At 40.5% G+C, this 18,712-nt stretch overlaps 1 protein-coding gene across 3 annotated transcripts in view; it reads right to left on the reverse strand.

The window, feature by feature from the left end:
* Positions 1-1,292: 1,292 nt before the first annotated feature.
* The window catches only part of LOC135538787 (zinc finger protein 518A-like), a 31,001-nt gene continuing 13,581 nt past the window's right edge, over positions 1,293-18,712 (reverse strand). For all 3 annotated transcript variants that reach the window (XM_064964704.1, XM_064964701.1, XM_064964703.1), the window contains exon 5: positions 1,293-13,347. In XM_064964704.1, the coding sequence (XP_064820776.1) occupies positions 9,019-13,329 (4,311 nt within the window). In that variant the 5' untranslated portion in view covers positions 13,330-13,347 and the 3' untranslated portion in view covers positions 1,293-9,018. The remainder of the gene's footprint in view (positions 13,348-18,712) is intronic.

The following is an 18,712-nucleotide window of genomic DNA, read 5'->3' on the forward strand; positions in this document are numbered from 1 at the left end:
TTACCATACACTAAGTTGACTGTGCCTTTAAACAGCTTGGAAAATTCCAGAAAATGATGTCATGGCTTTAGAAGCTTCTGCTATGCTTCTTGACATCATTTGAGTCAATTGGAGGTGTACCTGTGGATGTATTTCAAGGCCTACCTTCAAACTCAGTGCCTCTTTGCTTGACATGGGAAGATCAAAAGAAATCAACCAAGACCTCAGAAAAACATTTGTAGACCTCCACAGGGATCACCCTTCGGAGAAATTTCCAAACACCTGAAGGTACCAAGTTTATATGTACAAACAATAGTACACAAGTATAAACACCATGGGACCACGCAACCGTCATACCGCTCAGGAAGGAGACAAGTTCTGTCTCCCAGAGAAAAGTGCAAATCAATCCCAGAACAACAGCAAAGGACCTTGTGAAGATGCTGGAAGAAACAGGTACAAAAGTATCTATATCCACAGTAAAACGAGTCCTATATCGACATAACCTAAAAGGCTGCTCAGCAAGAAGCCACTGCTCCAAAACCTCCATAAAAAAGCCAGACTACAGTTTGGAACTGCACATGGGGACAAAGATCTTACTTTTTTAAGAAATGTCCTCTGGTCTGATGAAACAAAAATAGAACTGTTTGGCCATATTGACCATCGTTATGTTTGGAGGAAAAAGGGGCAGGCTTGCAAGCCGAAGAACACCATGCCAACTGTGAAGCACGAGGGTGGCAGCATCATGTTGTGGGGGTACTTTGCTAAAGGAGGGACTGGTGCACTTCACAAAATAGATGGCATCATGATGAAAGAAAATGTGGATATATTGAAGCAACATCTCAAGACATCAGTCAGGAAGTTAAAGCTTGGTCACAAATGGGTCTTCCAAATGGACAATGGCCCCAAGCATACTTCCAAAGTTGTGGCAAAACGGCTTAAGGACAACAAAGTCAAGGTATTGGAGTGGCCATCACAAAGCCCTGTCCTCAATCCTATAGAAAACTTGTGGGCAGAACTGAAAAAGTGTGTGAGAGCAAAAAGGCCTAGAAACATTCTTACAATAAAGTGGAGATCCTAACTGACCTAAAACAGGGAATTTTTACTTGGATTTAAATGTCAGGAATTGTTAAAAACTGAGTTCAAATGTATTTGGCAAAGGTGTATGTAAACTTCCAACTTCAACTGTATTTAAAATTCAAGTTAGTCAAATCTTATTCTTCTGAATGTTTATGAATCAAATAGATTAATCTATTAAATCAGTGTTCCTGTGCCCAAAGACCCAACAAACAGTACATTTTTGCAAAACACAAGACATTGCTTATTTTCCAAAGTATTTACATTTATTTGAGAAGATAGAACCACAAGGTGAATACAGTACAATTTTGTGTCAACCTGGTGCACAACATTTGAGGCACTTGGCGTAAAAACATTTTACTTTTATTCTCAGGTAAAAAAGACCCGGCAACTATTCTGACAGGGATATTAAAACAAAATAATGTAATTTTTTTCCAGAGGAGAATTTCATAAAACTAAGAGAATCATTATTTGTTTGTCGAATGATGAGGTATTGGAAAGAGAACAATGTTGTGTCAAGTGTAATTTGTCAAATGAATTGTACAGATGCTTCAGAAAAGTGTTAACAGAACTCCCTCTACTATTACACAAGAAATCTATTGGACATTGGAAATCACAGGTGTTCAATTAGCATATGAAAAGAAATACAAATGAAATGAGTAGCAGTGTGTCATTCATTGCAGACTGGTGGTTGCTGTTTAAACTGTGGTTTTGTCTTATTTGTGGTCTAGTGTAGTCCTGTTTTACCAGTCTTTCATGAAGCCATATAATATATTTTGTAGGCCTATTCATTTTGAACTACTCTTTCAATTTAACTTTCAATTAAAGCTTTGATCATGGGGAACAGATTTGTCTGCCCATTAAAAATAGTACTAAATGTGGAAAATGTACATTACTCATTAGAACGTCCAACTTGTACCACTAAAAACCTTCACGAACCCCATATACAGCACGAATCCGAAATCGACGAAACAGCCAATGCACATAAAAGTAAGAGCCTGCATTTTCACATCATAGACCCACTGGAGAAAAACTAACAGAATACAATGCAAATTAAATTCAGTCACCCCGCAATTGTCATGAATATATATATATATTTTTAACTGACAGTTGCATAAACTGCTTGATTCCAGTGATTGTTTTATGTCAACACTGATATTAATTTTCATTGCAAATGCACCTACAACAAAGACATAATGACCAGGCTGGAAAACTCAGGTGGCTTTGCGATGCCAGTCACTCACTCATCCCCGTTGCGCCGGCTGGCGCATAGCGCAGTGTTGCAAGGGCAAAGACAAAAATAAGGTTGTGTTGGTTATTTAAGTTAGCTGTTCTATTTGAAATGTCATTTCATACAGTATCCCACGAATGAGGTGAGTCCCTCTCCTCCTTCATAAGACACTACTCAACCCGCCTCTGGTCATTCACACCGCTTTTCCTTGTGAAGAGTTCTCTATAACTCTTTAAGCTCTCCTCAAGATTTCAGTCTTCCTAATGAACTGTTCTCTGGTGAACTGCAAGGTTGACGCTGCTGAACGTAGGTCCCCAAATCCTGTCGGATGTGTTGAGTATTCACTGAAAGTAGTTTTGCCTCGAGTAGAATTTATTTTCTACTCCTCAGTCACCGGTGGTAGTGTGTCACAGGCTAGCTATCGAGACTTGGTTAGCCCATGCCATGAGCTAAAGAACGCTTATCCCTCATCTTGATGGCCAGGCAAGCTCTGATTAGCAGAGATCACGCTCCTGCTTTACGGTGAGCCCTGGCAGATACTGTTATGCAAGGATCTACTGACACACTTGATCTCCACCTAGCCCATCGTCCTCTGGGACTGGCCCGTGAGAGGATAAATCTGAATACAACAGGCTTGACTCTTGTTTTTGAGAAGTGGTGCGACCAGTTTGTATATTTAGCAGCCATCTCGGCCTGTCATACAGGCTTCGACAGTAACACAGTAAGGAAAACATCCTCTTATGTCGATTTATGAAGGGAGCGTATTGGTTACGCCCCGTCTCCAAGCCATTAGCTCCGCTTTGGGACCAGTCTATTGTGCTTGAGGCAGCCTTTTGAGCTGCTGGAACACGTGGAGATGAAATATCTCTCCCTCAAAACTGCTTTACTGATTGTCCTTGCATCCAAAAAAACGAGTGAGTGAGCTACATGCATCATCAGTTCACCATTCGTGCCTACAGTTTGCCCGAGGGTTATCCAAGGTAATACTGTTACTCAACCCCACTTTCATAAAGGTCAGCGACAATTACAATTGTCTAGCCTAAGAGCTTATGGCTTTCCACCCGCCGTCATTCACCTCTACGGAAGTAGTGTCTCCACAGTTTGTGCCCGGTACGTGCTTTGCTCATATACTTGAATTGATCGAGAGCATAGGAAAAGGGTGACCAACTGTATTCCCTGGGCGTACACCTGCAAGGGAGGGCCCCGATCTCATCAAAAGCTATCCCTATTGGATAGTGGACACTATTATATTAGCTTATAATAGCAGAGATTTGCAGCCCCTCAAGGGTTTGAAGGCGCATACATCGTTGGCACTGTTTAAGGGCATCTCTTATAAAGAGATTTGAGATGCTGGATGTTGGTTGGGCCACCGGTAAAACCTCATGTGGGGTGGCCCAACACGCAGCATCGTAAATCTCTTGTAAAAGAGATGTCCTGAAACAGTTACTTGCATAAGCCTGGTTCTATGATCAAATGGGTGAGATACCTCTCTGCTCGCAAGAGGCACGCTTAAGAAAGACCAGAAGCGGGTGAGTGGCGTCTCATGAAGGGGAGAGGTGCTCACCTCATTCGCCACCAACAGACATTGCGATTGGTACTTCCGTTAGTAAATCCGCTAGTGTGAATCCCCATATAGTGAGATCTTACTCAAATTATGTTTTCTCAATTTCAATTTATCGTAAAGTATCACTCATGCATTAACTGATCAGCTGAGTTATTATTTCATACTGAACATGGATGTGGAAAAACAAACAAAAAAAACTGTTAAGAGAGAAACTCAACATAAGTATGTGATCAGTAATAAAGTCAAACACTGAAAATTAAGAAATTAGACAATGGCATTGTGTTGCAGTAAAATAAACTAAAACATTTATGTCACCCCAGAAATGGGTAAAACAGTGAGACAAACCAGAATGTATGTACAGTGTCTTCAGAATTTATTCACACCCCTTGACTTTTCCACATGTGTTGTTACAAAGTGGGATATAAATGGATTCAAATTGTCCTTCTTTTGTCAACAATCTACACAAAAGTCTAAATGTCAAAGTAAAAAAAAAAAAAAAAGGTTTACAACTTCTCAAACATGTTACAATCACCGTTGACAGTGATTACAGATGCAAGTCTTTCTGGATACATCTCTAAGAGCTTTCCAACCCTGGATTGTGCAACATTTGCCCATTATTCTTTACAAAATTCTTCAAAATGCCAAATTTAAACCAAATTGTATTTGTCAAATGCACCAAAGACAACACGTAGACCTTAAAATTAAATGCTTACTTACAAGCCCTTAACCAAGAAAAATTGGTTGTTGATCCTTGCTAAACCCTTTTTAGGTCTAGCCTAGATTTTCAAGCAGATTTAAGTCAAAACTCTGCCACTAGATTTGGCCGTGTGTTTTACATCATTGTCCTGCTGAACTGTGAATTTAATCTCACAGTGTCTGATGGAAAGCAAACACCCAGGCTTTCCTCTAGTATTGTGCCTGTGCTTAGCTCCATTCCGTTTCTTTTTTTATCCAGAAAAACTCACCAGTCCTTAATGATGACAAGCATAGCCATAACATGATGCAGCCACCACTATGCTTGAAAATATGGAGAGTGGTAATATGTTTTGGGCAAATCCAATAAAACACTATACTTGGTATTCAGGACAAAAAAGGGAATTGCGTTGCCACATTTTGCAGTATTACTTTAGTTTGTTGCAAACATGATGCATGATTTAGAATATTTTTATTCTGTTCAGTCTTCCTTCTTTTAACTCCGTAAACTAGTTTAGCATTGTGGAGTAACTACAACGTTGTCAATCCATCAGTTCTAACAGCCATTAAATTCTGTAACTGTTTGAAAGTCATCATTGGCCCCATGGTGAAATCCCTGAGCAGTTTTCTCTCCGGCAACTTAGTAAAAACTCCTCTATCTTTGTAGTGATTGATACAATATCCAAAGTGTAATTAATAACTTCACCATGGGATATACAATGTCTGATTTTATTATTTTTATCAATCTATCAATAGGTACCGTTCTTTGCGAGGCCTTGGAAAAGTTCCCTGGTCTTTGTGGTTAAATCTGTGTTTGAAATTCAACACTCGACTGAGGGTCCTTACAGATAATTGTATGTGTGGGATACAGAGATGAGGTCATTACATATATATTTTGTTAACTATTGCACTTATGTGACTTAAGCACATTTCTACTTCTGAACTTAGAGACTTGCCATCAAGGGGATGAATATTTATTGACTCAAGACATCTCAGCTTTTCATTTTCAATTAATTAGTAAAAAAAATCTAAATGTAATCCATTTTAAATTCTGTCTAACATTAAAAAAAATGTGAAAAAAGTCAAAGGGTGTGAATACTTTCTGAAGTCACTATCTGCTACAAAAAACATTTAGCCTATTTGTATACTAGTAAAACAAAACTTTAAAAACTGAAGAGAACATGAAAAACAAAATGCTTGGATTTCAGGTATACAAATTAAGTTCTGACCTTACGAATGGAAGTAATACAGGGAATAAATAAAAGGAAACAATTACCCCACAATGCTCTCTAAAACCTATGAAAAGCAGATAAATGTTAAAAGAATAGCTTATGTTACAAACCAGATTAGTTGAATCAGAGAATATGAAATCACCTGAGTAATTTGGTGTATTTCTGAATACAAAAATAAGTAATCAACAATGTCCCCCTCCTTTAAAACCAGTGCTCTCTCAAATATGCTCTATTACAGTGTGCCCAGTCTTCACAGTTCAATTCCATCTGTACATACATATGAGAGTGGAGCCCTTTACACTCGTACCTGTATACGGGTTAAAATGGCAGATTTGGGCACTGATAAACACCTATATTGAAAGGCAGTGGCTGTACAGTAACATGTTATACATGACGTCAGAGCTCTGGCTCTGCGATATTCACAGCTCTGTATGGGTTTTGACTGATAGCAGTACTGAACTTGAGCACCTCACGCAACAAGACGTTGTGATCGGTTTCCCTGAATTGCATTGTGAAAACCCAACACTTCAATATTGTATAACTAAGCTAGTCATGCTGGCAATAGAACAAGCTTTCAAATGATGCCCACCTGACCCAGATCACGATTTATAATGGACCGTTTTTGGATTGAGTAAACAACAGTAATTGTGCAATTGCAGGAAGATAGGGTTGTGTTCTAAACAAAACAACTAAAAGTGTGCTTGCTCTAATTCCTCAATGGCACAGTTAGGCGGAGCTCAAAAAAGCACCTTTATAGTTGAAGTGTATTGAAATTACTTAGGAACTGTGCACACTCTGGAGAGTTGTGTGGCCACTTGGAGACAACAGTTAGTCCTCTAACTTCTTTGTCTTATTTTGCACCAACCCCACATTTTCCAGGAAAATTCTTATGTTATTGAATGTATTTTCCAGAGTATTTTCTGATTTTATTATCAACAAATGCAGAGAAAGTAAATGTAAAATGCACATAAACTCAACAGTGGACTGTCAGGTGAACCGTTGTCCTCACCTTTGGTCTAATAATGTTCCCATGATCGTCAAACTGTTCCCTTTCAATTGCTACTATAGTTATGCATTTTCATATAGAAGAAATAAGAAACATTTAAATTTAGCCCTATCCATATTGGCCAATTCCCACGAGTGTAAAGGGTTAAGTCATATGTATATATTCTTATATTATACACAAACCACATTTGGTACCAGTCAAAGGTTTGTACAAACCTACTCATTCCAGGGTTTTTCTTTATTTTTTTACTAAATTCTACACTGTAGAATAATAGTTCTGACATCAAAACCATGAAATCATCATGTAGTAACCAACAAAAAGTGTTAAAACAAATAGTATTAAAACAAATAAATAAATATATGTATTTCATATATGTATTTCATATTTGAGATTATTCAAAGTAGTCAACGTTCGCCTTGATGACAGCACACTCTTGGCATTCTCTCAACCAGCTTCATGAGGTAGTCACATGGAATGCATTTCAATTAACAGGTGTGCCTTAAGTTAATTTGTGGAATTCCTTCCCTTAGAGCTCGGGGGCAGCATTCGGAAGATTGGATGACTGACGTGCTGAAAGTAAACTGCCTGTTACTCAGGTCCAGAAGCTAGGATATGCATATAATTGGTAGTATTGGATAGACAATCTGAAGTTTCTAAAACTGTTAAAATAATGTCTGAGTATAACAGAACTGATATGGCAGGTCGAAAACCCACCTGGAATTATTTTTTTAGGTCACCATTGAAAATGCTTGTTTATGGGAAACTCAAAGGAAATCCTCCCAGATTGCAGTTCCTATGGCTTCCACTAGATGTCAACAGTCTTTAGAAAGGGTTTCAGGCTTGTTTATTTAAATTAGCTAGAATTTGTAGTTTTTCAAGGTGGCTCTCATTTTGACTGTAGTCTTGTGGCACGCGGGGATGAGGGCACGCACTTCATTATTTATCTCCGGTATTGAACACACTATTCTCCATCTTAAATTGTATTGTTTATTTAAATATTAGGGTACCGGAGGACTAATTAGAAACGTTGTTTGACTTGTTTGGATGAAGTTTATTGGTAACTTTTGGTATTACTTTGTATGCATTTTCAACGAGTGAAACAGGTGGATTACTGAATCAAGAGCGCCAACTAAACTGACTATTTCAAACAAAATTACCATTTGTTATGGTCCCTTGGGATTGCAAACAGAGGAAGATCTTCAAAGGTAAATTGTTTATTTTATCGCTATTTCTGACTTTCGTGACGCCTCTGCCGGTTTGGAAAATGTTTTAATGCTTTTGTATGCTGGGCGCTGTCCTCAGATAATGGCATGCTTTTGCCGTAAAGCCTTTTTAAAATCTGACAAAGCGGCTGGATTAACATCAATTTAATCTTTTAAGAAACACAAGTAATGGACTGGGGGAAATATGTCCATAGTCTGATGAGTCCAAATTTGAGATGATTGGTTCCAACTGCCGTGTCTTTGTGAGACGCAGAGCAGGTGAACGGATGATGTTCACATGTGGGGTTCCCACCGTGAAGCATGGAGGTGGTGGTGTGACGGCGCTTTGCTGGTGACACTGTCAGTGATTTATTTAGAATTCAATGCACAAAACCAGCATGGTTTGCACTTAGTGGGACTGTCATTTGTTTTTCAATAGGACCATGACCCAACACACCTCCAGGCTGTGTAAGGGCTATTTGACCAAGAAGGATGGAGTGCTGCATCAGATGACCTGGCCTCCTATTGAGATAATTTGTGATGAGTTGGACCACATAGTGAATGAAAAGCAGCCAACAAGTGCTCAGCCTATGTGGGAAGTCCTTAAAGACTGTTGGAAAAAGCATTTCAGGTTAAGATGGTTGAGAGAATGCCAAGAGAGAGCAAAGCTATCATCAAGCCAAAGGGTGGCTACTTTGAAGAATCTCAAATATAAAATATATTTTGATTTGTTTTAACACGTTTTTGGTTACTACATGATTCCATGTGTTTTTTCATCGTTTTGATGTCTTCCCTATTATTGTACAATTTAGATGAGTAGGTGTGTCCAAACTCGACTGGCACGTGTTTCAGCTTACACCACACATCAACAACCTCAAAAACCGTGATTCAATCATAGCTACTCGGGCATTTCTGGGAATATACACCGTTATAAGAATAAAGTATACTGATAAGTAATTTTTAAAATGCTTTAACCTCTCCATTTGTTCCACTCTATAGGACGGTATGTGGGCCAATCCAGGGGCTTTGTAACAGCTTTAAAACAGCTTATTCCAGTCTCTGGTCGCCTCCATGAGATGCCGCTGGCCGTGGCCAATCCACTCCTCTTGGTTCTTGAAGAGTCGACCACAAAACCAGCAGGCGAACATTGATGACCTCTCTGTAGCTCTAAATGAGGACTTCACCACCTCATACTTTTTCCTGCTAGACTTTCTAAACTTAAGTTTCAACAGAAATCGCTCTCGGACTCTGCTTTTTGAAGTCTTAAGTCTGGAGCCACTGCTTTGTGACGAGGGACATTTAGCCTTGGAGCATTTCCCCAGAAGTCCGGCTGGGCAGAGTTCAGCCAAAGCTTGAACTGTGTTTTGAGACAGTACCACCTTGGAAACAGCACCTTTGTACCTGTTGACGGACCTCATGATACTGGACACTTCAGGAATGTCTGTATCAGGATGGTTGAGAACAACTACCGGCTGATTTCGGCGAGGGCACTTAATCTCTTGTAGTGAACTTAATGGATACAGTCTCAGTGTCCTCTCTGCATCTTTGGGTACAGGCTCCCAGAGCAAGGGAGACCCTTTTTCAGTTACCGCCTTGCTCGAGAGCCTCCTTGCTTTAGTCAAGTGCTCTGGGAGTTCATCACACAATGCTTTCCTGCGCCTCTTCCTTTGACTTAGCTGGCGACCTGGCCTTGGGTCAAGGGGGGATTTATTCAGACCTACGTCCGTTATCTGCCTGACCCTACCTTGCAAGTTGGATTGGGGGGAAAGAAGATTTGAGAGCTGTGAGGCCGTGACAGGGTTGTGTGAGGCATTTTGTATGGATATCAGTTTTTTCACTCCGGATGAGACTTTATTAGATGACATCAGAAAACATGGCATCTGTGTGGAATTTGTGGCCAGATAAATGGGCTTGTTGGCTGAGGAATGTGCACCACCAGAAAGGAACGCGCTACCATTGGCAGTTCTGACTATCTTATATACAACTTTATTTCCCCTACTTTCATTAGGTTGACCTTTCTGGTTCACAGACTTCCCATCAGGACTATTCATAAGCATCCCTGACTTAGCGGTAGAGATATACCTAACCAAGAAGGCTTGTTGCCCAGTGTGCAATGCAGTGGATCTGTTCACTGAGTTTGCAGACTTTGCCAGAACTGGACGGGACAAAAGTGGAGACTGAGAGCTTAAGCGTGCCAATTTGCTACCAGCATTGTGGGGGGCCTGACCTACAGGGACTGGCCTCTGGACTAAGTAACTAGTCTGCGGTGACTTTATGGTATTTTCCCCAGTAGAACTATGTGCTGCACCTGACAAGACAAGAGGACCTTTAAGAGCTGTGCTGTTGACTAGGTAGTGGCTTGCACTAGTGCTAGATCCAGGCTGAACAGTAGACAACAGCATAGCACATTTTTCACTAGCACCTACAGTCTGTCCTAGAATGCTGAAACTTCCTCCATTGAGGGTGAGTGCCAGCCCTGTGGTTTTATTCTGTCTTTCAATTCCTGGCTTAACATAGGACACATTGATATGAGGAGTAGATTTGGTTATCAGCTTGAACCCTGGGTTGCCTTGGAGCTGCACAGGTACAGCATACCGGTTCTTTGCAGTCTGTAACAACATCTGCTGCTTTCCCTCTGCTGTTTTAAGGATCCTTAGCATAGTCGTAGGTGGCTTGACAGAATCGTGGCTGGCAGCTGAGCAGCCTATTCTATCTTTTTCAAGCTGGTGGCTAATGATAGCATCCGAATGCTCCTCCAGTATGCGACCCAAGACAGCCAAACTACTCATGCTCCCTGTTGCCCTTTCCAACAAAGGAACACACTCCTCCATTTTTACAGTAGGTTGGACCTGGTGTGTAGACCCAGAGTGTCCATGATTTGCCTTCTCAGTTTCCACTGGGGTGGCCAGATCCTCTACAGTAGCTATGCACTCGTCGACCTCAACGCCACGGTCTGACACGCGTTCCATTACATTCTCTGTCTCCGCTTCCCCATTTCCAGACCCCTCATCTGGAGGTTGTGGGGACGCAGCCAATGTCAAACTCCATTCTTTCATCCAAACACTTTCATCCTCTGTCGAAAGCTCTGATGGATTTTTACAAGGTTGTGCTGAGTTGGAGGAAATGCTTGATGTTTCCTTTGAGTAATTATGAAAACTAAACAACTCTTGGTTAGGAGAATTCTTATTTTCAGCATTAATATCGGTCTCTCTGGAGTTGACAAAGTCAGCTGGGTGTGACTCCAGTTGGGCTGTCAGATCTGGCGATAAAGTTTCAGATTTAGTAGCCACACTGGAATTAATCTTATCGGACGTAGAATCAGAAGGATCCATCTCCTTGATAACCGAATGAGTCTTCTCAGCAGTATCATTAGAAGGTTGGATGTCATCAGTCATGGGTTCTGAGGGAGTCTTAGGTTTGTCGTTGGAGGGTAATGTCTCTCCTTTGGGCCGAGACGAATTTCCATTAATGGGGTCACTGATCTTATCAGCAGTAGCTGTACTCATGTCACCAACTCCAAGCATGTTGATTGTCTCTTCAGAAACTGGTTTGGGAAGCATGGTCTCATAAGCTGATTCAGAAGGCATGGTATTATGTGTGAGTATTTTGACTGGAAGGAGCTCCACAGCAGTCACATTAGGGCTTGAATAAGCAGACATTTTGTCTGCTGTATTGTTACTCAGTTTACCGTTCTCAATCGTGGAGTGATCTGACTCTTTAGTCATTGGAGAAACTGCCAAGGAAGGAATCTGGTCACCCTTAAACGTATGTTGTTTATCAATCCTCTGCTCCACTGTGTGTTTTGCTTTCTGTGCTAGTTTCTCCAGTTTGGGCAATGTCTCCTCAATGCTAACGTCCTCTTCCTCTGGCTTCACTTGTACTGAAATTGCAGCATCGGTATCAGTCCCTGAGGGGCTTAGAACAGCCAAGTAAGGGGAGCTAGTATTTTCCCCATTTTCAGCCATGTCTGAGCATTTACTTCCATCAGAGGTAGTGCCTATCAATGGGCAGTCCACTTCTTGCTCTGTAGATAAAATTTCATTTTCTGCAGAGAACTCTGGCTTTGCTGTTGGTATAACTTTGAGAACTAAATGCTTTTTACCGTCAACCATCTTGAAGCCCATGACTTTTGTAGTACAGTTAGGTGGAATAGAGATTTTATTTTTGACCATGAGAACAGTTAGTCCATTGGAGTTGTTGGGGTTTAGGGCGTCAGCCCCATAACTGTCAAAACCTTCCTGGGTCTTTGGTGGTGGTATAGATGATACAGCCTGGGAGTCAATTTGTTGCTCATTCTTAAGAGCACCTTTGAACCATTTCTTACTGTCCTTTTTCACGCCTACAGCCCTTTCATGAAACTGTTGGGATTCCTCCAATGTTTTCTCTGGTTTCAGCACCCTTCCATTTTGGTTATGTAAACCCACTCCAGGAAGAGAATTCAGTTTTGACATCCACTGGGATTCCTTTGATTGACCACCTGCAGCAAGACTTTTCTTCAGCAGGAGTTTTAATCCTGGAGAGGAGTTTACCAGGGTATTGTTGCTGTCCTCCGTTGCTCTCCATACATTTTTATTGTCTGCCTCCTCACCATGGACAGTTACCATGTGCTTTGTGAGGTATTCTCTCCGTGCTGCCCCATATCCACAGACCAGACACGTGAGGGGGAAGGTACCCGAGTAGAGTTTTAGGTGCCTCTGGTGCTCACTTCGGTTAGAGCTCACATGTTGACATTTCATACATTTGAGCTGGCTCTCATTGTGATGATGGATGTGCTGCACAAATGTTCCTGCGTCAACTGTTGAAAATTCACATTTTTCACAGTGAAAGTGGCCATTCTGGCTGTGAGACATGATATAGTGTCTAGTGAGCAGGAGGAGAGAGTACTGTACATCATCATTACAGATCTCGCATGTGACTAAAGTGTTCCTGTGCCCAATCCGATGGCGCTGAAGTGCAGGGAACTCATTTGTGGCAAAGCCACACAAGTCACATGGATACGTCGGCAGGGTTCCCTTGTGGGCCACCTGAAAATGTTTGAGGAGGTCATTGGGGCTGTAGGTAGCTTCACCCTTACACTCTGAACACCCAAAGCTAAGTATTTTCCCAGAGAAGACTGCACCCTGCTGTATTTTACATGGGGACTTCATAGATGCTTTTCTGTCTGTCTTGTAACTACCCGACTCTTCAGATGTTTCATCGGGGTCACATTGGTCACTACATGGCAACACAGAAGTTTGACCTGCCATCTGGTCTGTGTGGTCCTTTGTGGATTCCTTTTCTTCCTCAGCCTCCATGATGTCATCATGGCTTTCAGCGGGATCATCCTGTGTCATCAGGTTCTCTTCCATGCTTCAATATACAGGCTCCTATGAACAAGAGAAACGAGTGTCACAAACATGCAATCTACCAGCCCAAGACATCTTTCTCACTACAGAAACCGCCTTTGATTGAACAGTCAGTCAATCACAACTTGGGTATTCTGACTGACCTTGCAAATCAGGCATTGGTGTCAATGGAGAAATTGTGTGAAAACTAAAATCAGGATTTTTGTCACTTCACAAATGTGAAAAATAAATTGTAAATCTGGTTTGTGGACAAAAATAAATGGTTATTTATACTTATATGACATGACCCTCTATGGAATCTATTCAATGTATTGTGTGATTTGTTACAGAATTACTAACTGACAAGCACAGGTTCTACTGACGTTACAGCTGTTCTTGAACGGCTCCGGTTATGACTTAAACCTGCAATATGTAACTGTGGACGACCCTACCAAATTCACATAGAAATGTGTGTAATAGATCTGTCACTCATAGAAAGCAAGTCTAAGAAACGATAGATCTGTTCTGTGTGCACCATTTCTGTGCTTCCCATTCTTAAGTTTTGTTTTTGCGTCTTTTACTTTCGGTTTTGTACACAAACTTCAAACCGCTGAAAAGACAATATTTTTGTCCCGTTTCCTGGTTGCTAAACTAATAGAAGTTTAGCAACCAGGAAATGGCAAAGCGATTTCTGCATAGTGCTTCTTTAAAAACCTTAATTGAATCAAGCAATATAATAATGGACATATTGCTGCATGCTAAATGGCTCAGTTGACTTGACCCAATGCAATGATTCAGACACAGTAGAAAATGTTCAATGGATTTTTCAGAAAGGGCATAATAACATTACAACTCATATTACTTTGCTGGTATGCCCATTACTTTAAATGGACAGAGTCCAGGTAAAATCCCAAAAGGAAAACCTGCTATCACTTTAAGGAAATCAAAACCATTCAAAAAGATGATATGAACGCTTTATTAATGCTAAGTATTAATGCTAAGTTGGAAGGAGTCTCACATGACAAGGGAACAATGTTTCAAATTGTTGCATTGTTCTTTAAAAAAAAGCTTCATAAAAAAAAAGTACAACTCTGATCCTTCAAGACATGAACAAACATACTATCTTTAGTCATATAACCTGAGACCTGACAACCTGATTTCAAGTACATGCAGTTCAACAACCGATGGCAGGCACAACACCAAACATGTAAACAAGGGTCCAAATCATCAGCGGATTTGGAAATCTTACAGTAAATCTTAATCACATGGCTTTCAATCTGATGAACACCTGACACCACAACCTTTCAAAAGACAATACAAAACAGGAGTACATGTTAAGACAGAGGTGAAAACTAAAGACATTTAAAAAATAGTTTGACAACCCTCTTTGTAAGCTTTAAAGGGATATCAAAAACAACCTTAAAATGTTAAGTGATGAAGATCTGGATGTCACTTAAAATCAAAGGAGTGTGGTCAAAAGATATGGCCTTACCCTTCCATGTGCTGTGGCCGTCATTCAGAATTTTGCCAATCAATTTCCGCACTGTTTACTGCCTCCAAAGTCTCAACCTCCCGCGTTCATGCCCAACGCAAATACATCGATTGACTATGATCCATGTCTGCGGTATGCGGTATGTGTAGCAGTTAGCAATGATACTAATGTAGCTGATGTGAAATAGCTAGCTAGTTAGCAGTGGTGCGCTCTTGAAGTAGTGGTTCCCCGTGCTCTGCATTTTGTGGAGCGATGGGTAACGATGCTTTGTGGGTGTCAGTTGTCTGTGTGCAGAGGGTCCCTGGTTCGAGCCCAGGTTGGGGCGAGGAGAGGGACGGAAGCTATACTGTTACACTAATGATAACCATCTTCTGGTAGAGATGGAAAGGCATTCTCAATTAAATGTTAACTAGAAATTAGCTAGTCTATGCCTACCTGGCAGAATGATATCGTGATTATTTGCATCAATCCAGTGGCCATTTGTTTTGCAACCACTGCAATCACATCACAACCGCTACAGATACATAGCTAAACAAACATTCATTTGCTGATGTACACAATGCATTAAAAGGGTAACTGCACCCCAAAATCTAAATTTCTTAGATTTTTCCTAGACCTCCAAGGTAGTTTCCAGATGTTAAGTCCACAACAATGCTTAAAGCACAACCAAATTGGATGTTCTTCTAGTAAACAAAATGTGTGTTTGTGTGACCAAAAACCTTAACCTGGGAAAAACAAAATTGAAAAAAAAATGTGGGGAAAAAACAGAAAAAAACAAATGATTTTTAATTACATTCAAACAGGTGTACACTTAACCTTTTTCACGTGTGAATTCCAAATATCTCTAACGGTCACCCCAGCGTGAGTTGTTTTATGCACGTGATGTCAGAATGCAGTTTAAATTTAGGGGTGTTCCGCCTCAATAATAAACAGAAGTAGTCCATTTAACTGTTCAAACTATTTAAGTATGAGGCTTTACTAAGCAGGACAAACTTCTCTCTTGTCCTCTCTGGGAGGAGAGCCTAAGCACTTCCCCACTGTTTCCGCAGAACAAGTACGCAAACATTTGAGCAGTCTGGCACATTATCTGGCTGGTGCTCGCATTGCCTTCATTGTTGTTTTCCTTACAAATAATGACTTAGGAACACACACATTTCCAATCAATGCAAGTGCCTTATTTTCTATATATTGTGTTGTTTCTACTGTAGCACACAGTATGTATGTATGTATGTAATGTATGTATGTATGTACAGTGGGGCAAAAAAGTATTTAGTGCAAGTTCTCCCACTTAAAAAGATGAGAGGCCTGTAATTTATCAGAGGTACACTTCAACTATGACAGACAAAATGAGAAAAATCCAGAAAATCACATTGTAGGATTTTTTATTTATTTATTTGCAAATTATGGTGGAAAATAAGTATTTGGTCAATAACAAAAGTTTCTCAATACTTTGTTATATACCCTTTGTTGGCAATGACAGAGGTCAAACGTTTTCTTAAGTCTTCACAAGGTTTTCACACACTGTTGCTGGTATTTTGGCCCATTCCTCCATGCAGATCTCCTCTAGAGTAGTAATGTTTTGGGGCTGTTGCTGGGCAACACGGGCTTTCAACTCCCTCCAAAGATTTTCTATGGAGTTGAGATCTGGAGACTGGCTAGGCCACTCCAGGACCTTGAAATGCTTCTTACGAAGCCACTCCTTCATTGCCCGCGCGGTGTGTTTGGGATGATTGTCATGCTGAAAGACCCAGCCACGTTTCATCTTCAATGCCCTTGCTGATGGAAGGAGGTTTTCACTCAAAATCTCACGATACATGGCCCCATTCATTCTTTCCTTTACACGGATCAGTCGTCCTGGTCCCTTTGCAGAAAAACAGCCCCAAAGCATGATTTTTCCACCCCCATGCTTCACAATAGGTATGGTGTTCTTTGGATGCAACTCAGCATTCTTTGTCCTCCAAACACGACGAGTTGAGTTTTTACCAAAAAGTTCTATTTTGGTTTCATCTGACCATATGTCATTCTCCCAATCTTCTTCTGGATCATCCAAATGCTCTCTGCAAACTTCAGACGGGCCTGGTCATGTACTGGCTTAAGCAGGGGGACACGTCTGGCACTGCAGGATTTTAGTCCCTGGCGGTGTAGTGGGTTTCTGATGGTAGGCTTTGTTACTTTGGTCCCAGCTCTCTGCAGGTCATTCACTAGGTCCTCCCGTGTGGTTCTGGGATTTTTGCTCACCGTTCTTGTGATCATTTTGACCCCACGGGGTGAGATCTTGCGTGGAGCCCCAGATCGAGGGAGATTATCAGTGGCCTTGTCTTCCATTTCCTAATAATTGCTCCCACAGTTGATTTCTTCAAACCAAGCTGCTTACCTATTGCAGATTCAGTCTTCCCAGCCTGGTGCAGATCTACAATTTTGATTCTGGTGTCCTTTGACAGCTCTCTGGTCTTGGCCATAGTGGAGTTTGGAGTGTGACTGTTTGAGGTTGTGTACAGGTGTCTTTTATACTGATAACAAGTTCAAACAGGTGTCATTAATACAGGTAACGAGTGGAGGACAGAGGAGCATCTTAAAGAAGAAGTTACAGGTCTGTGAGAGCCAGAAATCTTGCTTGCTTGTAGGTGACCAAATACTTATTTTCCACCATAATTTGCAAAGAAATTCAAAAAAAATCCTACAATGTGATTTTCTGGATTTTAGTGTACCTATGATGAAAATTACAGGTCTCTCATCTTTTTATGCATGTATGCATGTTTGTATAGTGCCTTGTAAAAGTATTCGTTCCCCTTGGCGTTTTTCCTATTTTGTTGCATTACAACCTATAATTTAAATTAATATTTATTTGGACTTCACGCAATGGACATAAACAAAATAGTCCAAGTTGAAATTGAAAAAATATATATACTTGTTTCAAAGAATTCTAAAAAATGTAAAACTGAAAAGTGGTGCGATCATATGTATTCACCCCTTTGCTATGAAGCCCCTAAATAAGACCTGGTGCAACAAAGTCACATAATTAGTTAGATTGCACACAGGTGGACTTTATTTAAGTGTTATATGATCTGTCACATGATCTCAGCATACATGCACCTTTTTTAAAACCTCTTTGGGATAGGCGGGACGCAAATGTCTCAACTGGCCAATTGCCTGGGATAATGCAGAGCACCAGATTCAAATAAAATACTATAAAATTCAAACTTTCATTAAATCACACATGTAAGATACTCAATTAAAGCTACATTTGTTGTGAATCCAGCCAACATGTTGGATTTTTTAAATGCTTTTCGGTGAAAGCATAAGAAGCTATTATCTGATGATAGCACCAGCAGTAAACAAAGGGATTCGCATATTTCAACCCTGCAGGCGCTACACAAAACGCTGAAATAAAATATGCATTACCTTTGATGAGCTTCTTTTGTTGGCACTCTAATATGTCCCATAAACATCACAATTGGTCCTTTTGTTCGATTAATTTCGTCCATATATATCCATTTATAAAGCGCGTTTGATCCAGAAAAAAAGCGTACAAAAAACGCAACGTCACTACAAAATATTTAAAAAGTTGCCTATAAACTTTGCCAAAATATTTCAAACTACTTTTGTAATACAACTTTATGTATTTTAAACATTAATAATCAATCAAATTGTAGACTGGTCTTTCTGTGTTCCATACAGGAATGAAAACAAACCAGCGATATTTTTCATGTCTTGCACAACTCTCCCAGTTCCTAGTTGGCCTACTTATTTATTCCCCAAAGGAATAACCTCAACCAAATTCCAAAGACTGGTGACATCCAGTGGAAGCGGTAGGAACTGAAAACAGATCCTAAGAAATATCCCTTGGCAATGACATCTCAGGGAACAGAGAGAGGAAAAAAAAAAATCTGAACAGTTAGTCCTCTGGGTTTTTCC

This window comes from Oncorhynchus masou, unplaced genomic scaffold, assembly GCF_036934945.1.
Source record: "Oncorhynchus masou masou isolate Uvic2021 unplaced genomic scaffold, UVic_Omas_1.1 unplaced_scaffold_24___fragment_4___debris, whole genome shotgun sequence".
NCBI classification, from domain to species: Eukaryota; Metazoa; Chordata; class Actinopteri; order Salmoniformes; family Salmonidae; genus Oncorhynchus; species Oncorhynchus masou.